At 44.5% G+C, this 26,754-nt stretch overlaps 1 protein-coding gene across 14 annotated transcripts in view; it reads left to right on the forward strand.

Annotated features, from left to right (window-relative positions):
• The window catches only part of LOC119383521 (cleavage and polyadenylation specificity factor subunit 6), a gene marked incomplete at its 3' end in the record, with an annotated part of 45,971 nt that extends 19,996 nt beyond the window's left edge, over window positions 1-25,975 (forward strand). For 2 of the 14 annotated variants that reach the window (XM_037651692.2, XM_049412558.1), the window contains 12 exon segments: window positions 200-289; window positions 465-494; window positions 1,464-1,661; window positions 7,856-8,055; window positions 9,013-9,121; window positions 10,762-10,869; window positions 15,082-15,250; window positions 18,012-18,035; window positions 19,305-19,340; window positions 22,181-22,240; window positions 25,235-25,347; window positions 25,828-25,975. In XM_037651692.2, the coding sequence (XP_037507620.1) occupies window positions 200-289; window positions 465-494; window positions 1,464-1,661; window positions 7,856-8,055; window positions 9,013-9,121; window positions 10,762-10,869; window positions 15,082-15,250; window positions 18,012-18,035; window positions 19,305-19,340; window positions 22,181-22,240; window positions 25,235-25,347; window positions 25,828-25,975 (1,285 nt within the window). 14 annotated transcript variants of the gene reach the window in all.
• Between the last annotated feature and the right edge of the window lie 779 nt (window positions 25,976-26,754).

Consider the following 26,754-nt stretch of genomic DNA (forward strand, 5'->3'; position numbering starts at 1 on the left):
ATTCAGCATTTTAAGGAGCTGTTTAAGCTTTTCGTCCCGTCCTACTGGTTCAATTGGCCAGAAAACTAAGCTGCGCCTAGCGCGTGCAACGCAATAACTGGCCGGCACGTGCTCTCTTCGTCAGCTTAGGATTGACTATAAATAAAGACAGTTTGATATTCATGGAAATTCCTGATCACACTCTCGCCTTTTTCCTTAGGAGCTTCATCACAGTCACGGGAATATGATGAGTTTTATCGTGGTGAGCGCCGCATGGATCGCTACATGGGGAAGTACGATCGGAACTCAGGTGGGCTATCATTGTTCTTATATTATTGTATTTTTTTCATTTTCCCTACTCCTTTCACTGCATCCACTTCTCTTTGGAATTGGGCACTGGTCCAATGCAATTCACTCGACACACCCCATTTCATATAACTTTCATTCTTTTTTTTTTTTCCTCATCCCGTTCCTTTTGTGTACAGTTGGCTATGATGGCAAGGGACGAGGCGAACGTAAGTTGTCTTGATACTTAAGCGTAAAGACTTGCCTTTTGACGAGTAAGCCACATCTGTGAAGATGTTTCCTTAAAGCCAGCATTGCGAGGAGGTGGCTGTGACAACAGCGTGGTAGTTGAAATCGGACGGGGCTGTCTAGTGACTTGTGTTGGGTTTGATGCAGTTGGCCTGAACGCGAGTGACGGCTCGGTTCGAACGTTCAATTGTGGTTTCGACAAATCGAAATTCCTCAGTAAACAGTCTGGTCCCACTGTTTCCACTTCATGAAAATCGGGCAAGGCAAGGCTATGCCTGTTTTTAATTGAGGACCAGCAGCGAAGAAACATATAAGACAAACGTTCTGCAGTCTAGCCTGCTTACCTAAAATCTAGATGTTTCGTGTCTTCGTACCTGTCCTGCTGTGGTGATGTTAGCCTTAGAACGGCTATGTACAGTAGGATCTTGATAATGATCACGGCTCATACAAATTTCTTGGTGACACAAATTTTCTCTCAGAAGCAATAAAAACTCGCGCTAGTTTTCTTTGGTCATATACTAGGCATGCAAATTTCGGCTGGTACAAATATATTTTGTGGACCAGTGGGATTTGTATCGTCAAGATTCTACTTAATAATTGTTGGGGTTTATTGTCCCACAACCACGCTGTGATTATGAGGGACACCGCAATGGAGTGCTGTGGTAATTACGCCCACCTGGAATTTTTTTACGTGCACCTAAATCTCAGTACAGGGGCATCTAGCATTTTGCCTTCATTGAAACGTGGCTGCCACCTCCGGGATTCGATCCCGCGACCTTCGGGTCAGCAGTCAAGTACCATAACCACTAGACCACCGTGGTGGGTCGAATCTACTTAAATGTATGCAGATACCCGTGTCGTCTGTCGGAACAGTCTTGCCTTGCTGCCTGCCTCGTGCGTTGGCCCTTGTCAGTGGCTGCACTTGATTGACGGTTGTTCTCCTTCGCCAGGTGACCCATACCACTTGGGCGGCGGTAACGACAGGGGTCCGCCGTCCAGCCGGCTGGGTCCTCGGGGCCCTTCACCCCAAGGACGCTCCGAGAGGAGCCGCCCCTTTCCGAGTCAGGGACGCATGCCCCCAGTGGGGCCACCGCTGATTGGACAGGCTCCACCACCTCCTCAGTACACCCCAGGTGCGCCCTCACACAGTACGTTCCGCTCTCTCGAGTGCAGCAATTTTTATTTATTTTTGTTTGTTTGTGTGGGTGGGTGCATGGGTTTGGCAGTGCTAAGTTTTATGTTTTAGAGGATACCTTGGCGTAAAAGTGCAATCTTCAAGAGAACAATGAATAATAGACCCTTTACATAATCCGCAAGTGCGTTTCCCTGTGCTGTACATACGCCCAACTAATGGCGGCGCATGTTGTGCTTTGAATGGAGAAGAGGTCGTTGTTGCACGTGCTGGGGCTTGTCTGTTGTGCGTGTTTTTATCAAGAGATATGAGTCAACATATTCCGTCTCAAAGCGCAAGCAAAATGCGCTTGAACATGCTGTTTGCAGAAGTGACTAGCTGCCATTAGTTGGGCAAACTGCATCGCAGGAAAGCTAGCTTTACAATTATGAAAAGAGTATTAATAACTGCTGGGGTTTTATGTGCCGAAACCACAATACGATTTTGAGGTGCACCGCAATGGGGAATCCGAATTGATTTTGAACCCCTGGTGTTCTTTAAGGGGGGACACGGGTCTTAGAAGGCCGAAAATCGCGAAAAAATCGACTTTTTGAAGCTGACATTTTCGAAATCTATATCTATTTTTGCACAAGTCTGCTAAGTTTGTAGCTTCTATTTTCATTATTTCCGCCGTAAAATCAATCTGTAACACCAATATGAGGTTTGTCTGAGTGCAAATTGACGCTAAAATCGCGCTCTTTCCGCGCCGAACCGTTGCCGGTACACACGGGCTATCGTGGCCATCTTGATCTCGTTTGGAAGAGCCGTTTTTCATCTTCAATTTCCCGCCACCGCTGGCTCGCCTTGCTCATTGGTTTTCTAGCAAAAACGCGTCATCGAGAAGTACAAGCGCGCGATTCTATTGGCTGCTTGGGGCACGTGACAAAATCTAGGCATCCGATTCGCCAAGCGGCGTTTCCAGCGTCTGCTTCACCACCGAAACGCGCGTGAGCGTGCGCCATTTTGTCCTGGTGTTGTCGACTGCCTACAGCTGTGGGTCCTGTCATCAAGAAGTTCCGCACCAAACACAAATTCGGAAAGCGGGTGAGGCGATCGCTAGCCGAGAACTTCGGGAAGCGCCCCGCAACGACCCAGAACGAGGATGACGAACTCGCAGCGGCCGTCGACGCCAGCGCGGTAGGCCTAACGGACGCTAGTCCTACGAGCCCGTCAGTTGCCGACAACGTCGCGGAAAACGGCCGTGTGCGTCACGACACACAAATTCTGCAGCCCCAACAGATAGAAGACAAGAAGAAGAAGGCAGAAGTGAAGCTGCAAGAGTTTTCATCTGTTGCGGCGACGGAATGGAAGCGCAGCCTTATCGCTAAACGCGCGGACGCCGCGGGTCCCCGATCTGATAAAACGACCTTCACCATCCTGGACTTGGAGGCGGTAAATGCTTTGATAATATTGCATTTAAAGTGCAAGATTTGCAGTGGAGACACCGAGATCAGGAGAGGCGAGCGGGAATACGGCCTTGGTCGTCAAGCTTGAGCTAGTGTGTGAACTGCGGTGACGGGTCGTCAAAGTGGAGTTGGCCGCGCGTCGACGGACAGCAGAAAATAAATCCATTCACAGTAAACGTGCTCGCCACCCGCCCAATGCAGGCTACTGGCAACAGGCAGACTGCTTTTAACGACATACACTCAAACCTCGTTATAACGAACACGGATATAACGAATTATCGGTTATAACGAAGTAAATGAAGAATAGTCTTGTAATAGCTACAGTGTTACAAATAAACGTTTATAACGAATTTTCGGATATAACGAAGTTATTTTCGTGGCAGATGCGACTTTGTTATAATGAGGTTTGAGTGTATTTGCAATGATGAACATATCGCGTCGCGGCCTCCACACGAAAACGTGGCAGGCGTACGTGAAGAAGCTAACACCTGCCGCTACTCTTGCTGCCTCGAAACTCATGAGTGAGTGCGCGAGTTCGGTTTGCAACATCTACGCGGAACTCAACGTGGACAACCCGGGAAACATCGCCGTGTCATACGACGGATCGTGGATGACGCGCGGACACTCGTCGCATATTGGCGTCGGTACCGTCATTGAACTGATAAGCGGCCTCGTTGCAGCAGAACTTGAAAAAAAGGCATGCTCATGCTAACAATCAGTCTGATTATATGCCTGGTGCATATTAATCACTAAAAGTATGTGTGCCTTTGATATTTTTCATTCTGTAATGCTAAATAAAGTTTTAACCTTTTTTGCTCATTTTCTCAAAACATGGATTTTGGCCACTTCCCTTGTTTGCTTCTTCTGTAAAAGTCGACCTAGGACAGCTAGAGCTACAATTCTTTTTGCACAACCTAGCTAAATGTGCATAAAAAGCAATGCTGCAAGCAGATTTTCAATCTGCAATTCCAATTTTTTTTTATGTTAGTTTAAAATTTTCTTGTTTTTGGCTAGGTGTAGGCCATGAACTCATTAGTGCTGTAAATTAAGAAGTAGTTGTTCGATTTCCAATCAGCTTGCAGCGTCGCTCTCCTTAGGCTTTCTGGTATCTATATATGGGTTTATAATGATGTTATGTTGCGTAGATAATTTTTTATTGTTTCAGCAAACAATAAAATGAGATTATCTCTGAAAATAATTGACCTGTGTAAAATATAACTGGATAGTTAAATAAAGCTAAAAAGACTGAACAAAGCAGTACAGTTTCATCTAATTTGGCCAAGAAATAACCTATGTTATCTCTAAAAACCATGTCCCCCCTTAACTGGCACCTAAATCTAAGCACAGAGGTGTTCTTTGCCTTTTGCATTTCGCCCCTGTCGAAACATGGCCGCCATGGCAGGGAATGAACGACAAGTTGGGCGAGTTGGTTACGGTTTGCAACGGGTAGCGAGAACAATGGATATGGAGAAGGACACTCAAGACGAGTGCTGAACTTCTTCTAAATATTGTTTGCAGAAACTGTTTCCTTGAAAACGAACGAAACGTGTAATTGCGGCTCTCATGAAGCGCAACAGAAAAAGAAAGCGTACATAAAAAATAAAGAAAGAAATTGCAAAAATGAAAAAGTGATTATGAATATAATAACACTTTCGACACTACGGTGGCGTGCTGCTTTCAAATCAGTTTGGTGACACTAGGTGGAGTCTTCCTTTGTGGAGGACTTCGGCAAAGTTAGTCATTGAACTCACACGGGGTGATCATAACATGGGTCCCTGGATGGCTGTCACTGTTACAGTAGACATTTAGCATGTGGGCTCCGTGCAGTGATATTCAAATAGTGCTTTTACCAAGGGCTGGTAGGAGCATCTTGTGTCACTTGGCATAACCAAAATGCTTTATAGATAAGTTTCAGTGGATCACTATTAAAAGAAAACTATTTAAAAAGGTAGCATGTTTGTGATTGCATCGCTGGAAAGAATTTACACGAACATCAAGGTAGAACACTTTCAGCTATGGCGATAATCGCTCCGTGTTGGTCTGCTTGAGCTCTGCACCATGAGGCTAGCTTGGCTACTGGCGTTTACATCCCCAGTAAACTTGTAATCCACAAATGGCTAGAAGTTTCCAGACTAATTAAAGCTCTCTGAAAGGGAGCTTCTAATTGCTGCAATGTTCTCGGCAGCCAAATTGCAAAACGAGCAAGCTTGTTTGACTTGCACCTGTATATTGACATTTGCAGAAGTGTGAGAAGGTTCTTGTTAGGTGACGGTCACATTCATTCCATTAGTTGTCGCTTGTTTTAGAGCGGAGCTGTTAAGCTTTTCGTTATGTCGTGTGGTGTCACCAAAAAAATATCATCGTGGTCGGCTTTTACCTTCTAGCACAATGCTCGGCCAGCACGCTCCCTCTTCGTCCTCTGCTTCATCTTCAGCTCGCTCGCCGAACGTGTGCGCCCGGCTTATTAGCTAATTAGCTAGGTGGTAGGTCTAGCCAATTAAGCCAAGACATGCTAACACCAATTTCATTAAGTCATGTCTTGCTCAGAATGTGCTAATTAAGACCATGGTAATTAAGGGGGGACACGGGTCTTTGAGACTGAAAATCAGAAAAAAAATCGAATTTTTGAAAATGTTTTATTTGGATTCTGCCGCTACTGATGCATAACTTCGCCAATTTTCATGCGTCTTAGATCAGTATTTTAGCCGTTACAGCATTTTATGTGCCATCAGCGAGCTAAATTTTTAGCGATGAACGCGTAAAAAACGGGCTTATTCAGCTCCGCGCTGATGCCGTTCTACGTTCCCTACGGCAGCCATCTTGGTCGCATTCGAAAGAGCTGCGCTTTTTCTTGAATATCCTGCCGCCCTTGTTTCCGTCCACTCACAATTCATGCAGAAAATCCACTCCAAAAAAAGGTCCCACCGCGTGAGCCCATTGGCACAGCGAGCACACGTGACTAAATAACGCTTTCCGATTCGTCGTGCCTCCCGCGCTGTCTGCTGCAGCGCACGCAAAGCGGCAAGTTCATCTCGCCGTAGTATCACTGTGTTGTTCTCGTCGATTTATGTCTGTAAAGTTCCAACCCGCGCAAGCTGGCAAAAAATTGGAGCAGGCGTTTTTGATCATCCTCAACACAGACTGCATGTTGCGGCGGCTTACTGGCACGGCGTCAAGTGAGCTAGACGAAGTGCGCCGCAGCCGCCGGGAGTGAATTAGGTCTACGCTCTCGGCCGCGTTTTGGAACTTTGATCGTGGCGAAGCTATATCGAAAGTTGCGTAGCGCTCATAAATTCGAAAAAAAAAAAAAAAAAACGAGATCATGGCTCGGGTGCCTCAGAAGCGCATCCAGCGGAGGACGACGTGGCGGCGGAACACGATTCATCGGTCGAAATGCCGACTTCACCTGTGTCGGCGGCCGCCTCGACGAGGTCAGTGATAAGCAGCGTGGTAGAAGGATCGACACGACGTTCTTGACTAGTGCCGATCGTGCGCAACAGCAGATACAGACTGAAGATAAGATCTCCAGCTTATCGGCAACTTCCGCTAGCGAGCGCAAGCTGCGGACGCTCGCGTGTGAGGGCTCTGACCCGACGGCGGCTAACTACGGGATCGTCGACTTCTCTGCAATCAACAAACTGCTTGAAAGGACGTGCAATGGGGCCATTTCGATTGGAAAATGTGATAAACTACTCTCCTGGTGTCTTATAAGGCATTTATTTGCAAAGTAAAGCATTTTTACTTGTATAGCGCTCTTTGAAGATACAGAGTTTTTTTTGCTTTTTTCTCAGTTTCAATTTTTTTGGCCACCTTTCATTCTTCTGGCGAGCGTTTCTCAGCTTTGGTACACTCGGTTTTGATCATTTTTGTATTACTGAAAAGCTGGATGTTTAGTGAGTGCAACAAAGTGTCATATGTTACTATAGAAAAGCGTAAATTTTTACCAGACAGAAAATAACAAAAATATATTTTCTCGGTAGTCGAATGGCGAACTTTGAAGCTTCATAACTTATGTTGTAGGAAAGCTAGAACCATAAAATTTGCTTTTTGCACTCTTTGATAACTGTAGAATGCAGTGACATTTAGTTCAGCAGAATCCGAGTACCCAATTTATTAAAAAGATGATCAAATGAAATTTTAATGATTAATTAAAAAAATAGTCGTAAGGGCTACACAAAAACTGAGTTCATATTTGATATTTACACATGTAAATACATGATCACTGAAGTTTTCATCATCCTAACTTAAATAAAAAGATGCTTTATGTCAAAGTGCCTCCTCCCCCCTTAAGCCATGTCACACTAAGGCCAAGCCAATTAAGATGCTAATTACGAGCAATCTGATTAACGTCATGTTGATTAAGACTGCTAATCAACTCCATGCTGCTTAAGACCTTGCTGAATAAGCCAGGGCTAATTAGGACCTTGCTAATTAAGACCTACCATGACAGTGTAGACTGAGCTTCAAAGCAGACTGAGTTGACGTTGAGCCACGTAAACAGCTGTAAGCTAGGTGATCACAAGTTCCATTGATGGCTCCAGCCTTGCACCATAAGTGCAAGCTGATTACATTTTTTTCTCTTCGAGGAAAGCTAACCAGTATTTCATTCAAGCCCCTGTGCCTATCTTATGTGGGTGTGCGAGACTAGGAGAGCGACGGGGTTTGCTTCTGCAAAGCCACCTCGCTGGCTGCGGGTAGTGCAGCGAATCGAGCGGTGATCGTGGCAGGTGTGGCTGAGAGGTTTGCGTGCCTCTCTTTGCTGCAGACTACCCACCTCCGCCGATGAGGCTGGGGGGACCCCCACCCCCCCAGGTGCATCCCCCGGGGCCCCCACCTCCCCTGCGGCCACCGCCTCCACAGAGCGGTCCCCCGCCACCGTTGCCAGCCAACCTGCAGGGCCCACCACCGCCCACAGGGGCTGTGCCCCCACGAACGGGACCGCCGCCTCCGAGCCTGTTGCGCATGGTGAGGGCAGTTGCTGGACATGGAAATGGTCATTAGCAGTCTCGCTGGCACTACGACATAACTTGACACATTTAAAATGCCAAAACCTAATTTTAACATTGTTTTGTTAATTGTTGACGGAATATTGCAATTAAAATGTAACATTTCGCATTATACATGTGGACAGAAGACTGCAGCGACAGGGATAACACTGTACAACCCAAAGGGAATCTGTGTTTGTGCATCAGCCAATTGTGTTCACGCATTTCTGTGGTGTGAAGCATGTTTGCAGGCTTAAGTTGATCAATTTTACTTTGCAGATCTAACATTGTGTAGCTGGCTTCAGAATGAAATGGGAATCGGCCAGCAAATTTCAGTGGAGATCCTGATGACGAGTGTTCAGCCAAAGATAATATTTTAGTTCAGCGATGAACATTTTATTTTTTGCTAAGCCGAGCATTCTATGAGCCGAGCAAAAACACACAATCTGAGGGCGGACACCAGCTGTTACTACAGTCCTCTTGTGAAACTGAAGGGCATAATCAATGCGCTTTTGTGGGTGGAGGTTGTATCATATTCTTAAGCGCATTTATACGGGCGACTGACAGAGGTCGCGTGAGCAAGTTAGTCGAAAAGAGTCAGTTTCGGTGAAGTCACTCACCGATTGTTTCTCCAGCTCCACAACTGAAGTCGCAGTGCCACTGAATCATTCGGCAGCGCAGAAGCATGGCATCAGAATACTTGCGACAGTGCCAAAGGCTGTTTTACATGGCTGTGGTTACACTAGCAACGAAACGGTCGTGAACAGAAGCAACCGCAGCGGTGACGATGGGCACGTCACTTCGCCGGTGCGACCATCGGTTGCCATGAGTGTGTAGTCGCCAGTTGCGGACTTCTGTCAGTCGCCGGTGCGAATGCCGCCTTAGGTTGTCGTCGAGAGTAATAATTTTTGTTGGACACGCGTGAAACCTGGCGCAGCCCCCTCCAAGAGGGCCCCCGCCACCGCTTGGAGCGCCCAGGGGTCCACCACTGATACCAGACCACAGGGGCCCACCACCGGTGACCAATGAGTGGGAGAGGCCACCAGGTGAGATGGGATTCCCAACAAGGTGTTTCCAAGCGCTGAGTTTGGCTGTCTGAATAGATCGTGCATTCGAGGGGAAACAGCGTAGTGATTACAATGCTGCGATGCTGAGTTCAAGGCCAGAGCGACCTCTACCGCCGTGGCGCATTATAACAGTTACGAAATGCAAAACTGTTTGTGTGTTTAGATTTAGGGCCACACTATGAAGGACACAAGGTGATGGTTGAAATTAATCTAGAGTCCTGTATCGTGGTTCGGCACATAAAACCCCAGCACTTGATTTATATTTTTTAAGGTCTAGAGGATACAAGGGCGTAAGTACATGTCTGCGCCCTTGCGGCAGTTTGAATTTTGTTTTGTAAGAGGTATATATAACAAAGTAGTTGATACAATCTGAAAAGTTAGTTGTCGAAATCATATAAACAGATGCACGCACTTGTTGCATGCATTGATACGTGCTAATATGCACTCTCAGGTACATTATAATTGAGCTCTGTCACAGGGCTTTTTTTTTATATAACTCCATTGTACCTGGTTAATGGAAGCATAATTGAAAATTTGAGGTGCGAAGGGACAGCGACGAAGACGGGACAAGCGCCTACTCATAACCGAGCTTTTATTGAAGCAAACGAAACATATAAGTGATTGCAAAAAAATATGCATGCTGACAAACATCACATGGTGTAAAATATGAGCAAAGAACAGATGATAAAAGTGAGAAATAGGCAAAGAACCCCCAAACCAAGGCGAACAGCTTGGCATCAGCGCAAGTGCTGAGGAGGTGAGTGTGGTTACATTCCCTGTCAAACAGATATTGATGGCTAGCTAAGTCTCTCTAATTTTTTTGATGTTGTGAGTTGGTGCTCGTCCTGGCTTTTCTAGTTTTCATCCTTGTCTCGAATTTTCAGTTATGCTGCCATACCAACTCGCCCAAATTTCCGTCCTTTTGAATTACATTCTTGGTTAATGGAGTAGATCAAGCTAGTTGGCAGTTCACAAGGAAAAAATAGTAGAATGATCATTGGGCTTGCCAGCAGAGCATAAACACTAGTCCACGACAACACGCATGACTATTCCTAAGTGTCTTTTATTACGAGTCTTGTCTACCAAGGGGTGCTTTCTCACCAAATGAACAAGTCCGTGCTTCCCTATTTAGTTTGATAGAATTTCCATTCCAAATGAACGAATACTTGTGCTATGGGAAGCCCCTCAGAGGGCTCCTGCAACACTTTTTCAGCATGGTCAGAGCATGCTCAGATGTGTTCTGCCAATTCTCTCTTCGTATTGCTATAACATTTCTAAAGGTACTCAAACTGCATTCTCGCTGCCACCAGGCAAATGCGATGCTACGTGATGCGAGAAATTGGAGTGAGAAACTGAAACTGATAACGTGACTTCTGCAAAATTATTTTGTAAAGAGACTATCGGCGCAGAAGATTTTGCCTTGCGACAATACGCTCAGCTGCTCGCGGTTACATGACCCCGTGCTTATTTAAATTGTAAGCAAATGTTTACTGCAACTTCTTCCAAGGCTTTTCGCGCTGCTCTGTGCACTGTTCCACTGCCTTGCTGTCACCGTCGATACTTTCAGCAAAACCTGCAGTGTTTGTCGGTATGTTGAGCCCGAGTCTTCCTCTCCACAGCTGGACTGCACACCCTGCCCCCAGTGTCACAGCCACCACCGCACCCTGGTGGAGTGCCCCCCGGCCCGGCCCCACCTGGTATGCCTCCCAATCGGCTGCCACCGCCTGGTGAGCTGCCGACCTTCAGTTTTTGCTCATTGCCACTGTCGTTGCTGGTGAAAGCATCACACGGTTGGACAGTAGCGATTTAGAACTATTGGTAGTGCTAGTAAGTCATTATTGAACCGTCCGCAGTCCAACAGTTCCGTAGTACCATTTACTCTTTAGCACACTATTGCATGATGAGGTAAGATCACACAACATACTGCACGCAAACTCGTTGCTCCCCGTTTTGTAATTGCATTAACAGGGCTACTGATCATTGGTTATCAAGAAATTTATTTCAATACCACTAGCTTAAAATCACGAGGCCATCGATTGTATAATCAAGAGTGAACTATCAATAGTTACATAGAATTTTATGCTTCCTATTTTTTGTTTCTTCCCGCTATTGGTAGTTTTTAACAAGATCAATACGTCGTTAGTTAGTTTACCAATAGTTCCACATCCCTTTTCATGTTACGTTGAGGTCTACAGTGTGGACTGGAAATAAAAATGCATGCAGTTACACGCGGCATGAAAGCTGTAGGAAGTGCGAAGCAGTGATACGCTTGTCCTTCAACGACGCTCGTGTTCACGGGCAAGCATGCGCTAGTGTTCCAAGCATGCAGCCTTCTCAGCATCCATGGCGGGAAAGGAAACCTTCATTCTGATGCAGTGGCACCCTCTCCCTCCTCCCCACCCTCAGTTCCCTCTTCCATCCTCCTAACCTTCACTTCGCTTTTCCACCCCCTTGCTATACTGTACTATACAAGACTATGCTATGCTTTACCCTCACCCTCCTCCTTTCCCTCACATCTCTTCTCACCCTCACTTCCCTTTCTCATCACCTTGCTATACTGCACTATACATGCATATGCGGTGCTCTTCCCTTCTCTCTTGCTTTCCCTCCACCTCACTTGCATTTTGCAACCCCCTTGCTATGCTATACTACACTCAAACCTCGATATAACAAACACAGATATAACGAACTATCGGTTATAACGAAGTAAATGAGGAATAGTCTTGTCATAGATACAGTGTTACAAATAAACGTTTATAACGAATTTTCGGATATAACGGAGAGTTATTTTCGTGGCAGGATGTGACTTTGTTATAATGAGGTTTGAGTGTATGGCAATGTTATACTTGGCTGGGCTATGCATGGTTTTTCCTGCATGACGTCATATATGCCTATGCTGTGCTTTACCCTCTCCCCTCCTTTCTTTCCTGCTCACCCTCACTTCACTTTCCCGCCCTTTCGCTACACTATACTATACGTGGCTTTGCTTGCGTGATGCCAAGCGGCGACGAGATGGCAGCATACGACAGCCGGGCCCCCAAAGTGCTCCGCACTTAAAATGTCACTAAGGCGGTCAGCTGTACAAAACTGGCTGATGCTGTATGGTCATGCACGCATGTGTTCATAATCAGCATTTTGTGAGCTAGCTGGTGCCGGACAGACGCTGCAAATGTTGCATTGTTTTTATGGACTCCTTACATAACGTAAAAGCTTCAGGAACTTGGCTGTTCTACTTTATAGCATGTGGCAGTAGGCTGCAGGACATTTAAATTAAGGGGGGACGCGGGTCTTAGAATAGTAAAAAATGGACAGAAAATTAGTTTTGAGAAAAACGCATTTTAGGCATGTTTGCACCCCTAAGCAGCTGCCCTCAAAATATTATCGCCAATTTCGCCCGGGAAATGGGTTAAAACTTATTTTTAAGACGCCACGGGAGCCGCAAAATGGTTCTCAACAGGCAAAATTTGTTCAAACTTCCCGCGCGCGCCGCGGGCGCAGCAGCTGGCTGATCGCCGCCATCTTTGGCTTGTTTTGAAGCTGTTTTCTTTGTGTACATTTTGCGGCGTTTCAAAATGGCGTCGCTGCAACAGAACGGCCGCTATCGGCGCTTTTCCGAAGGGTGGTTGTAGAACGCTCATTGGCCAGAGCGCGCGCGCGCGAGGCGAGCCCCTTCTCTCGCGCCTCCCATTGGTTGGCGCAACCCAAGGCGGCCATTTTGTTTTTGTATTTTTGTTCTGCGCTCACTGCTGCCGTATTGCCGGTGTCGTATGCTCGTGTGTTGTTACGAGTGTCATCTTCCTCTGCTTACGCTCGCGTTCGTGCGGCCCGCCAACACACAGTTACCTTATTTTGTGCTGGCACATCCGGAGATTCTCGTATAAGAAGACGCGCCAAGCGTACGAGGGCGCGATGCCGAAACTACTTGTCGCTACCGGAGCGTCGATTCTACGAGAACCGCCCGGTTCCCCTTGGTCAAGCTGCAGCCATCGGATCATTAGGCAACGCTTCAGTGGCATTCGAAACCGCGTTCGTATGGCATACTATGCGGGACTGCCGAGTGAGCAGGAAATACAGCGACGGGAGGAGTGCTTGGCATCGCAGCACGCAACGAAGCAGCGGAAGTTCAAGCCGTTGGATGTTGGTGAACGGCGGCAAGGAAAATGGCACAGAATTCATCCGCGTGGACTTATCCGTGATAAAAACCTTCTTTGGGCTTGTGCTTCGTTCCGAGTTCGGCTCAAGCAGTGACCTTTTTCAAGGCAGAGGGTATAGGCTGCTTTCAAAGCCTGTGCTTCATTATCATAGGTGCGACTCGCGCGAGAAGCGTTTCTCGTAGAAGGTAGCTGGTGATAGTGGTGCTAAATATAATTAATGTAATTTGAAGTGAAATGAATTAAATTAGGGCCACAAATACTGTCGACAAGGGTGCAACGGTAGTCGCTTCAACCACGACCTGACAGAGCAACACCGAAATTGCAGAGACGCCGTGTTACACTTTGGGAAATTGATTTGTGCTCCACAGCCTTGAGAAGGTTAAAAACTGACATTGGAAGTTGCAAAAGGAGCAGTTATACAGTAGTGACACCAAGCACAGACTTTAAAAATTACACAAACCAGCAGAGGACCCCGAGTACAGCCCTTGCCTGCTGTTGAGCCAAGTGCTATTGCTGGACAATAATAACTGATTTTTGGTTTAATAAATAACCCACAGGCTTTTTAGACTTAATCTCTCTGTCTATTTTATTTGCCTGTTGCAAAGCCACATTCATAGACAAATTTTGTATTTCTTTAGCTTGCAAGGAATTGGTACAGGCCTATGAATTGCTAAAGGTGGAGTTGATCACTCTGGTACTGGGTGCACTATGTGGCTTTGTAAGAAGATTTTGCCAGTACATTGGCAGGTCATGGTCACATATTTGGTATGGCTGTTCTCGTGAAGAAGAAACCTATCAAATGATATAACCACTAGTGCTGTGGCTGCACTTCCACAAAAGTTACAGTTGTCGGAAACTTCAAATGCGTTTTTCTCAGTTTGATATTTTTGCTCAACGCACTCAGCCTTACGGGGTTTTTTTCCATGTTGTTGCTGAGTAAAAATCACAAATTTGATATCATTTTACTCGTATTGAAACGATCTGGGGGGTGATGCTATTTGCATTACTCTAGCACCATTTTACAAATTTTAATTAAAGATACTAATGAGAGTGAATCAGAAAAAATAACCACCAGTGAGTGTTCATCTGTTTTCTGACCTTCACAGTGCTCTCAAGGGAATAAAAATAGCATCACCCCCTACAGCATGATCTGGGCATTGGGCCCATGCACTTATATATTGGTTCTAGTAGGTCGAAATTGCCTAAAAGCCCCGTAAGAAGCAGGCACTAATTAATTTTTTGAACCTCGAGATCTTTTGAACTAGTGCAGCTATTAAAAAACTAATTACAGATTTGAAATCAGCATAAAAAGCTGGTCAAGTCAGTGAAGTTTAGTTCATATTGACTCAAAAATAAAGAAAAATGTTTAGGACCCACATCCCCCCTTAAGTCAGAAAGAATAAAAGTGTTGGTGCTGCTCTGTTGCTCAAGTGTTCCAAGAAGCTCTAGCTTGAGACAGAGCCTCACTGTGTGGAGATAATGGTAGCCACAGCAGCCACGTCGTAATGTGGGGCATTTTGATGAGTAGACTGAAAAGACTGTGGCATGCAAGCAATTAATGCATGAAGGCATGAACAACCCACAAGGACCACCATCAATCAAACTAGAGCTGCAATAGAAACTGTAAGGCACTGAATGTTCCCACCTAGTCCCCTTACAACAACATACCTTTTTGGCAGTGCTGAAATGTGTACCATTGCTGCCCTTTTGTGCCGCAAAGCAGCGAGCTTGGTTCTCCTTCTTTTTTTTTCCCCCTTTCTTTCTCTTACCCTGTGGCGCCCCCAGTGGTACCAGCTCCCAATGTGCCCCCACCAGCTCCCCACGTGAACCCGGCATTCTTTCCGCAACATGCGGGTCTGCCACCACCACCCACCTCCACACAGCCGTCGGACCCGTACGGCAGGCCACCTCCCACACAGTACACCCACGACTACCGTGGACCCACCAGCGACAGGTGAGTGTTTCGGGGACAACGTTTGGCGGATGGCGTTGAAGAGCTTGTTTCGCAGGCATTCCAGTGTCGTCGTCGGTTATGAGCAAAAAAAATCAGTGTTGTCCATTATCGAAAAGTTGAAATAGATGCAGATAAATAAATCAAAATATTCGGTTCAAGTGGGAATCGGGTCTTCTGCGCAGCAAGCAGGTGTTCTGCCACTGAGCCGTGCGAGTGCTTGAAGCCGTTTCAAGAAGTCTCCTTAATGCATGTACACTCAAACCTCACTATAACGAAGTTGCATCTTACACGAAAATAACTGTTATATCCAAAAATTCGTTATAAATGCATACTCCTAACACTATGTATTGCAGGACTATTATTCACTTCGTTATAACCGATAATTCGTTATATCTGTGTTCGTTAGTTGTATTGAGGTTTCAGTGTAATATTGTGTGGCAGGAAGTGTAGAATCGCACCAGGTGTCAAAACATTCGAGTTGCGCAACGAGTGGTTGGTTTAAAACCCAACCCGTTACAATGTGCTCGGGTGCAATTAATCATCATCAGCAGCAGCAACAGCATCAACAAAACGTGCAGCCGCGCAGGGGCGTGTGTTCCTTAAGGACACGTAGTGGGCACTTCGCAACAGACCCTGCAGTAGGCATCCTAGGTTGGTTCGAAGTGGCCAATGTTAGATGCACAGATGTGCCTCTCTTCGCGGCACGCCTGAGGTGTCCACTGTGAAGCGAAGCCAAGCTAACAAGTAATACGATACTAATGGGGCAAATTACGCTGTCGCGTTGCACTCTTGAAGGCGAAGCTCGAGCGTTTTCCAAATTTTTTGTGTATAGGTAATGGTCACAGGACAATGTTTGCATGAAGAGAAACGCCTTAATGGCAACTGTAAGTAAATGTAACAAAAACGCTGAGAAGAAACAAAACTGCGACGAAATTTCGCTTTGGCTAAATTTATTTCGAGTGAGGTGTACTTTTTATTTTGAGAGAAGTGCAGTAAATGGAAACCGCTTCAACGAAACAACTGCCTCTAATTAAGATCATTTTATGTTTGCCGAGAGAGCGGCACTCCTATGCAGCTCTCTTGGCAGACGAAACTCGTTTTAAATTGAACGTACTTCCCGGTCCCTTCGTGTTTTGTTTAACCAGGATTCTACTCTTGCTGGCCGTAAAAAAATACGCAAAAAGAAAATGCGGGTGGCGGTGCACATCTTGAGATTCCCGCTCTAAGCGCCGTGACGTCATTGACGCCACACAGATTAGGTCATGCCCTCATTGTTCTGAACTTCTGGCAAGCTGTGATGACACAGTGGTGGCTTTTCTTTCTTTTCCTCTCTTATTCAGTTTTTTGGTATTTAAAATGGCTATTTTCGCAACCTTTCCAGTGCGCTTCTGGACTGATGCTCCTCTATATCTGTGCAATTTGAAAGTAGCCTTTTACGTGATCTAAAATTCTGTTGTAGTTAGCCTTGACCATATTTATTAGAATTTTTTGCGCGCTTTTTTTTTTTTTTCGGATAACTTAACGGGAATAAACTCAACATTCTACGAAGGTGAGTTGTGCTTGTAGTTTATATTACCGTATTTACTCGAATCTAAGCCGATGTTTTTTTTTTTAAAGAACGATGTGCGAAAGTGGGGGGGGGTCGGCTTAGACTCGAGTACAATTAATAGGTTTTTTTTCTTTTCTGGCCTTGCGAATTTCGGGGGTCGGCTTAGAATCGGGGCCGGCCTAGATTCGAGTAAATACGGTATATGATGATCATCAACATGGTGGCAGGCTTTAGTTTTCTTTAAGAAGGCGGGTAACATTACAATCAGGTGCCTTTTTATTTTGAGCTCGCGAAAAATCGGGTGCACATTAGACTCTAAGTAAACGCAGTAATTCAGCATTCAAAATAATTAATTGTTGGGCTAGTTGGTTCAACATATCTGAGTTGGGAGAGCGAAGGCTTGGCAGGAAGGACAGGACGACACAGAAGAACAGACACTCAACTATCAACCAAATTCAGCATTGCCAGGAGGCAGCGTTTCATATAAAGTACCATCTTGCGTATGAGTAGCTCGCATTCATTTATCCAAGCTTTCAACTCGGTACCTGCCTCAGCATCTGTACAATTCGCCTAGGAAGTCTTTCAGAAACTGAGGCGACTGCAAAGATGTCTAGGCACTTAGGGCAGCCTTAGGTATAAAGTTTGGAAACAAAAAGAACATACATGATTTTGCTCTATGTGCAAGTACCTGGCAGTGCTGTAGGTTTTTTACCATATAGCTGTCATTTTAACGCATCTAGCACTGTTTAGTATTAGAAAGGCTACTTGCACATTCAGTACAGTTTCTGTCTTGTTATTTTTCTTTTTTTTTTTCTGCATTCGAACGTAATTCTAATATTTTGTAAGATCGGTTGCATTTATTATGTCCCAGTTACATTGGGCAGTCTCGGTAATGGTCACGCTCTGTTAATATAAAGTTTTTCAATAAAAATTGCTTCCGCTAACAAGCTGCAGAATGGAATCAGTTGCAGTTAAGAAACTTGACCCTATCTGGGCTCGATCGCGATCGAAGGTGAACCTCGTGTGACCGGGATGTCATCATTTTTACTCTTGCCTTCATCACTGCCATGTCTTGATTCTTTGTTGCTTGCTTGTTGCCTGCTTTCTTTTCTTTTGTTGCATTTAGTTTACAACATCCTTTGTCCCGTTCTTCTTACCGCTATTTTTTTGTTTCCTCTTTTTTTTTTTTCTTCCGTTTCCTGTGTCCTCTAGCCACCCTTATTCAGTAGATCCGAGGCAAGTAGCACATTCTGCTTGGGGTTCATTTTTCTTTTCTCTTGGACAACCAGGTACTGTTTAAATGTGCCTCAATTTGAACACGCAGTACAAGAAGCAGAAAACAGTGCAGGTGCCCATGCTGTTAATCTGTTTCTAGTCACTGCACGTTTCTCAGGTTGCTTACGGTTTAGTGGAACAGCACTTTTCTCAACAGGTCTCCGTTTGCGGAGTGTCAGTAATTTGGACGTTGATGAAAGGGACATTCCTCATCAGTTTTAATTGAAAGGGTTGCTTAGAAATTGAGCAGGTGGCTATAAGCATAGCTGGAATAGCTCTAGTGGTCCACGCTCATGTTATGAACAAAGGGCACACTTGCTCAAACCTTTGTTGAAGGCTTCAGAGTGTTGAACATGTATAGCTGCTAGATGCGTAAGGCCATCAGCATAACAGAGGCACCGAAGGCTAATGTTGAAGGAATATTAACTGCTCATTAAATTTTCTTGTCATCTGACTGCTTTCGTGTTGAGATTACTTAGTCGCAGAACATAGCTACTACAGGAGGGGTGCAGTTTCCTGTAAGCCATGAGAAGTGGGGCTTGTCTTACAGGCTACTCCATGTGGCTACTCTTAATATTGCCGGCAGGGCAGTGTGAAAGGGTAGTAGCCTCACCAAAAGCTGTAGTCTCATTTGAGATGACATTTCAGAGTTGCAGCATAGATCAGTCACCTCGGCTCTTGTGTCTAAATTTGGTAGGCAGTGTACATTCTTAATGCCTTCATGTTTTTGCTGCATTACTGGGATTTTATGTAACTTTTCATTTTATTATGCTATGTAGGTTTGTGGAAATGAGGTGTACTGCAGTGTTCAATGTGTGTAAGGTAATTGGAAAGCCATTAGATGCATGCAAGCCTTTTACGAATTGTAGACATGCTCTCATTGCTCCGATTAACTATTTTAGATTATCAAATGAAAGCTCTGTATAATCGTGTTGGCCAGTGGCATTCTGCAAATGAATTGTGTGCCTAAGAGTTACACTGCTGCCTGTAGACATGTAGGGAGATAGTAATTTGTGCTTCATTGAAATTATTTAGAGCAAACATTACAGCTCTGCTTGTGGAGCATTTTATTTCAGTGTAGGTGTCTTGCATGTTATGACACCGTAGATTTGCATGTCTGTTCTTTGTAGTGCTACTTCTGTGTGTTTTGTGAGAATCCTTTTCTTTCTGTGATAGTTGACATCCTCAAGTTCTTTTCTTTTTTTTTTTGTTTCGGTTCTTCCATAACAGGAGTATGTTGCCTGCATCATCATCTATGCCCTCCAGGTACTCAAATTTATGGACTCGTAAAACATTCTGGAATGGGGTTGGTTGTCGCACTTTAATTGGCTCATTCGATGCATCTACTTCTTCTGTTTTGTTTTTAACCCTCGACACCCATGTATGTGATGTTTATAAGTTGCTTCTGGCCCTTTGGCTCACTACTTGGGATTACGTGCAAACGCCAGGTGAAATTTTTGTGTATTGTAAACCACCAGCTCGCAAGGTTGTTGTGGCGTAGGCATTCACTACAGCTGTGTTGTTCACAAGCCTCTGCATTAATGCTTAACTGTGCTCGGTCAGTCTTGTAAGACATTTAAAACGATTTGGCCAGTGTTTCTCCTTGGAGCATGCCAGCATGTGTAACATTAGCTTTTAAAAGTAGCTTTGTTAGTTGGGATTTGTTGATGGTGTCGTGCCTCTGCTGTGCTGTAGTAGTTCTTCAGCTGCAGTGTACAGCAGAATGTTAGTCTTGCTGCATGTATGTAGCCTTGTATCTTGCCGACACGGTGCACTGCTCTGCAGCATCCATTGACACCACCAGCAAAGCCCTTAATCAGTATTCTTAGTTGCTTCTGTGTAGACTGGCGCTGCCTTCTCTGTTGCATGGTTTGATACACATTACCTTTAGGTCTCCTCATTTTTTATAGCTGTGGAAGTCTTGTTTCTGAGTAGAGGTTGCGGAGTCAGCATGCCGCGACTGAAGGTCGCGGAAGTTCCTTAGGCCGCCATTTCAAGAAGTTTAATTGTCCTTAACAGTACGTTTCACAGACCAGCCTGAGAAAAGGAAATTGACAACCACCGGTTTGTAGCATGAAGCCACAGGGAAATCCGTATGGATTTTTCGGAAAGAAAGCTTAGTTGCCGTAAAGCTTTTCTGGTCTGGGGATTGAACCCAGTATCAACGCCTTTTGGGGTGGTTGCTCTACCATCTGAGCTAACCAGGAAGCTAGCACTTGGCAGCACGAGGGCGAATTAATCGATTTGCTGGTATTCTAGGAGTTTGATAGCAATATACCAATCAAGCTAGACCTGACAGCAGCAATAACATGCCATTATAATTTGGCTGTACCAGTAAGCTGATACCTGCTTCATCCAAGGCACATGCACTTTGCCGAGAGAAAGAGAATGGGAGATACGAACGGCGTTGCTTGCCACGTGCACACAAGACAGCTGCTGCTTTTTGCCTGCTTCACTGCCTGCCATTGCATTGTTTTCTTAATTCAAGAGCCTCGAGAGCAGGGCGCACATTTCAGCACAACTATTGGCAACATCTGAAAGTAAACCTTTTTTTCTTTAGAAGCTACAGTTTGAACGGGTAGGTCTAGTGCCTTGTTGCGAGGGCCTTGAAATCGTAGGCTTCGACACAAGCAGCATAAAACCGTGACTCGCAAAATTAAGCACGGCAATGGAAGTTACAGTGGCATGTTTGATTGACACATATTCCTTTGTGCAACATAGGGTTGCAAACTACTGCTTTACAAGATCTGTTGATCGAGCAATTTCTTAGTAGTGCTTGAGCACGTTCTGCACAGTGTCAGTATGCTGCTTGGAATGAGCGGGAAAGCAGTAATTCTTAGCAGTTAGGCCGTGTATAATCTAATTTTAAGAGTATAAGTTGGGAGTACAGTAAATGGCCTGCTGGCTTTGCCTGTGTAATGGCGACAGTGCTCACCGTGTGCTCATCACAGTGTAATTTTGTTCCAGTTAGCATTCTATGTTCAATGCTTTACGCTTATTCTAGTTGACTTTTATTAGTGCCGTGTATACTGTCAAGTAGGATACCTTAAGGGGAGACGTGGGTCTTGAAAAAAGTTTTTTTATTAGTTAGGTTAACTGAATGAAATTTAGTACACTTATTCAGTTTTTTTCTGCAGATTCCAAATCTTCAAGTAGATTTTTATTATCTGCATTAGAACAAAAGATATGCAATTTCTGAGAGCATATTTCTTACGGTACTTTATGGCAACTTTGCTTTGTCGAACACAAAAACAAAGTATGTGGCAAGACTTCCAGAGAGCTCGTCTAGCCGATGATGCTAATTTTATTGTTTTCATCGAACTTCGGATGCAAAATAAATGCATGCAAATATGAGTGAAAAATTCTTGCTTCATACACTTTATGATTATCGAGAATTATCATTTGGTAAACAACATTATAAGAAAATAAATGGCATCATCGGCTAGATCAGCTTTCTGGCAATCTTGCCACATACATTGCTTTTGTGTTTGAAGAAAAGAAGTTGCCAAAAATCCCCGTAAGAAATGTGCTAGAAAATGTTGTAGAAATAGAATATCTTTTGTTCTAATGCAGCTATTAAAAATCTACTCACAGATTTGGAATCTGCAGAAAAAACTGAATAAGTGTATTAAATTTCATTCTGTTCACCCAACTATTAAAAACACACTTTTCAAGACCCACGTCTCCCCTTAAGCTGTCTGTGAAACAACTCAACAAATCTAAAAAATGCTAAACCCCCACAATGAGAAAAGGGGGCTTTTGTGTCAGATTCTGGCAGGACTCTTAAAAGATTTGGGACTAGGTACGCGTAGCTATGCGTCTCTGAAAGGTGAGGGAAATATACCGCTTAGTGGCAGGCACGTTGGATTGCGAATGCAATTTCATATTTTCGCGAGGGAAACCAAATTAATGTCCGCTTGGCATTGATGCATTTGAAAAGTCCAGAGAAAGTACACAAATCTCGAGGTTTGTAAAGTGCTAGAAAAAGACCTTTTTTTTTTTTTTTTTTACTTTTGCACTGTGTTCACAAAAAGCAGCATGGGTGGCGGTTGTTTGTGGCATCTCTTGTGAAGCATGCTGTCTTGTCCTGTGCCACGCTCTTTCAGGCACAGTAGAGAGCAGCATGACAGGCGTGACATGAAGAAGCAAGGCTTTTCGGGCAACAAGTATATATACATTCGACTGCTTTCCTCCCGTGTGCTTACTAACCTGGCTTTCTGTTGGCTGGCTGTGTGTCGTCATTACTAACCGCATGCTCGCAGCTGGTGCACAGCACTTGCTTTCACGCCAACCGAGAAAAAAAAAAGATAGAGGAAATTGTACAATGCTTGTGGTTTGAGGTGCACTTTGGTGCAGCCGAGTGGCAACAGATGCCCTGACTTGTTCTGTTCTGTCAAGACCTTGAGGCCAAGTCCTGTGCACCAGAACATTAGGCAGACAATAGGTCATGTTTCGGTTGCATAGCTGCCAAGTCTCCATGAGGTTTTTAGAAATTCAGTTCATGCTAAAAATGAGCTCAGTTAATAAGAATGCTGCGTCAAATTTTAGTGAAACTAAAATTTTGTTTGTGATGGACTTCTGCTCACTAGTCTCATACCATATGAACCTTTACAGTTATTCAGATTTTTTTTTTCGTAATTTTAATGTCGGCAGGCATGCATCACAAAAAAAACTGCTGCAGCAGCTTCAGGTTCTCATAATGAACCCAGTCATTAAGATATGGTGTGGCTTCTTATTTACATCTAAAAACAAGAATTGAGATGCCAGTCTTGAATATTTAAAGTTGGTCAATTCAATTAACAGGTATGCTTACATCGTATGAGTCATTTCTATTGACTGAGGGGCCATATAAATAAGGTAACACAAGCAGGGTTAAGAATGGCTCTTAGCTTGAAACAACAGGACCTATTCTGCACAGCCTGCTTGAAAAACAACAGCAGTAATGAATGAAGCTAACAAACTGTTCAAGGACTGAAAATGTTTCCAAAGATTCATGTCAGTTAGCATTCCTGTCATCAAATGTGATATTAAAGGACATCTCCAGTTGCAACATCAGTATGATAGTGTTTAAGACGATAAGAAGGGGGGGGAAAGAGGTGAAATGTAAAAATGTAATGTTGATAAGTCGAGGACATGGCATTTGGCAAGCTTAGAAACAATGGTGTTACTTATGTTTGTCTTCATGGGCAAAGCCCCATTCACTTGCCGCAATCGGGTAGTGCTGCCAAAGTGGAGCTCTGTGTCGAGGTCATCTCTTTAGGAGCTGTTTACTTTGTCTGTGCAGTGCTCAGGGATTAAAACCCGATACTGTGGGTGGTGGCTGTAGGACCTAATTGAGTCACAGTGTGTCACAAAGGCTCTTGTTGTCATCGTATACTGTGCATAAAAAAGCATCAGCAGCCCCGTCCTCCTAGTGTCGTGTCCAGTCGCTTGGCACTGTGCACGCATGCATGGCTAAATTTGTGTGTGTGTGTTCCCGATATGGTTCTAACATGCATGGAAGATTTTCTCGACAAAAGCGCTTCATAGGTTGCACATGCATTCCATTTGCTAATCTCAACACTGTTCCGCCATTATCAAGCAGCATTGCAACGGGCAGTGAACTGCTTAGGGCTTACGTGCTCACTCTGCTACCTTCACACTCTCCACGAGTGCCACTGCAATTACAATTTGTGCAACACTGAAACTGTCAAACAAAAGGTAAACGCAAGTCGAATGAAAAGAGACCAAGCATAGGAACGTTATGTTTGCTAAAAACAATAAGAAGCATGCGCAACCACGCTAGGGCGTTGTCTGTAAAGCCTCGTAGCACTTGGTTTAGGTATCTCAACTGAAAGGACTTGTTGCTGAAATTGGTTGGCGTGACAGCTTATTATATAGACGTGCGTGACAGCTGGCAGTAGGGTTGTGTTAATTGGGGCATCTGTAGCCGTTACAGTTCATGTGGATCTGTGCCATTACTCATGGCAATTTTCTTTCTCAGTCAATCCTTCGGTGGTCCTAAAATTTTTAAAGGTATTGAGGACAGTGTTCTGGCAGAATTCAGGTTTGCAGTGTTGTTAAGGGGGGAAGTGGGTTTTTAAAAATCATCAAGATTACCTTTACCAAATTTAATGAAACTGCACAGTCTTGTTTAGTTTTCTTTGCTGATTCCAAATACGCAATTATTATTCAAATATGTCCGTTAGTTCTGAAGTTAATTAAAATTAATTAGCATTGTTTCCGGGAACAATGGAGCAAGAACTACTCATCAATCTTGCTTTAGGCACATAGCCGGATACTAGGAAACATGAGCTTCACAGGGGTAGGAATACTTTTTTTGATGTGCAAACTATTAATAGTTATACAGCATATCAAAGCTTTCTGTTCAAGATGTGGCTAGTTAGTTGTTTAATGCACAGACAATTAAAAAAACATTGAAATTGAATACAAAATTCTGCTGCTAACCCTGTTGGCAATACTCATGTAGCTCAGTAGTGCAACAAGAATTACAATTCTAGGTGCTTTGATTACTGAAAGACCACTACCGAAAGGCTGCAAAGAGTCAAAAACTCAGGTTTTGAGAAAATGCAGAAAAGCAAATTATGCCGATTTTGAACCTCATGCAACACAAAATGTTAAAATTTTTTTGTTAGATGATTAGTAGCCACCAGGGATATAACCTGCATGAGTACTGCTGCAACATACATCATTCAACAGCCTCATAGCATCAAGAGCTCCATTTTTGTGCTTTTTTTTTTTTTCATTTAGAATATAGCCTGTTTATGTGGTATAAATTGATGCTGTGGCCGAAATATCAATCCAAGGTGTAAGAAACTTGGTCAGTACTTGCGGCAATGCCTGTATGTTACAAAAATGCTGTTTAAAAAAAACTGATTTTTTCATGATTTTACATCTTGAAAGACCAGTGTCCCCCCTTAAAAGGCACCCACAAGACAGGGCAACTGAAGCACATAATTTGCAGCTTGCACTACAACGTATGCGCCTGGTAATGGCGGGCTTATGACTGGAACTGGTACCATGTGCAGCCTATGTGTATCAGCTACGTTGAAGCCATCTGGTTTCGACTCATTTCACCCATCTGGGCAAAGTGCATACTAACTGCGAATTTGCAGTATGGCCCATCACTCATCTACTCATTTTTTATCTGACACATGCAGGCAAGACCCGCTGAATCCTCCCATCAACGAGTCCGAGTTCGAAGAGATTATGTCCAGAAACAGGACAGTGTCGAGCAGTGCCATTGCCCGTGCCGTGGCCGATGCCAGCACAGGCAAGTGCTTGAAGCCTCGGCCATTGTTTTGTGCCTTTAGATCGTTTGTTTAAATTACAAGCGTGTGTATGCAAGTTAAACATCCAGGGAAGTGCTAGGTGATATTCGAGTGTTGCTTGTGGCGATAGCCCCTTGTCGGAACCTCCTTATTTTCTTAGATCAAAGAAATCTTGTTATTTGGCACTTTTCTGGTGTTCACGCATATTAGTTGCAAAGTGTTGAGCCTTCTATGTGCATGTTGCCATAGTTGTACAGGTCTTGGTATTTGTCATGCATTTGTGTTTTTAGCCTGTATAGCTCCACTTGGCTCGTTCTGTAATTGTGCTGTAAGATAGAATGTGTACAAGCTACTAAATTATCGACGTAATAATAATTTAGGCAGTAGTCGTGAGAAAACAAGATCGTTGTTGCTGGTTCGGGGGTATGCGCAAAGCGTGCACCTTTTTTAATAGTGCCGGTTGTGTGCTTGTCTCATTGCAGGTGAATTTGCCAGTGCCATTGAGACTCTGGTGACGGCCATTTCACTCATCAAGCAGTCTAAAGTGGCCAACGATGACCGCTGCAAGATTCTGATTAGCTCTCTGCAGGACACCCTGCATGGGATTGAGTCAAAATCCTACAGCACAAGGTGAGCTTCACTCGAATCTGCTGGTCAGGGCTTGCACTATTGATGTCGAAGGACTTCTGGTGTGTCTTTTTCTTACCTTTTTTATTATTTTACATTTGCTTTATGTTTGTACATTATGGATACAGAGCCTAGACGTCTAAATTTGTCAGCACGGCAGTTTAAGCTTGACTTGGTACGCAAATTTTCAGGTTGTGCAAGTACAGCAGGTCGGTTCAGTTTCTTGGCTCGCGTGATCCCCATAAACATCCCAGCGAGTACTCGAGCTTTTGTGATTTTGATCATTAAATTTGCCTACGCCTAGTCACCTCACTCCAATAGCAATGTGGAATGCATAGAATGCGTACAGTGGAACTTCGATTATACGTCCCCCGGTCCTGCGACGACCCGCGTTTTACGACGAATTGGCTTGGTCCCGGCAAAACCCCATAGAAATAATGTATTAAAACCTCAATTGTACGACGCAATTTTACGCCGGCCCCGCCTCGTACGACGCTTTGCTGGACTGTCCGAGAAAAAAAAAAGACCTACGATGACGCGGGCTGGCACGCAAACACACTGCGGCCGGGCGAAAAAAAGTCGGGAAACCGAGGAACCGAGTTCGTATCCGCGCTGCCACCACAGGGCCTCTTCAATTTTTCGACACGCGGTCGGCCATAGCTAGCCAGAGCCAACGTTGGCCGGAGCCAGCCGGAGCGCATTCGTTTTGTCGCATTGCACTGCGCACTTCCGTTGTCGCCTTTTTTTTTTTCTCTCTCTCTTCTTTGGGTGGTTTTGTAGTG

This window comes from Rhipicephalus sanguineus, chromosome 2 (assembly GCF_013339695.2).
Source record: "Rhipicephalus sanguineus isolate Rsan-2018 chromosome 2, BIME_Rsan_1.4, whole genome shotgun sequence".
NCBI classification, from domain to species: domain Eukaryota; kingdom Metazoa; phylum Arthropoda; class Arachnida; order Ixodida; family Ixodidae; genus Rhipicephalus; species Rhipicephalus sanguineus.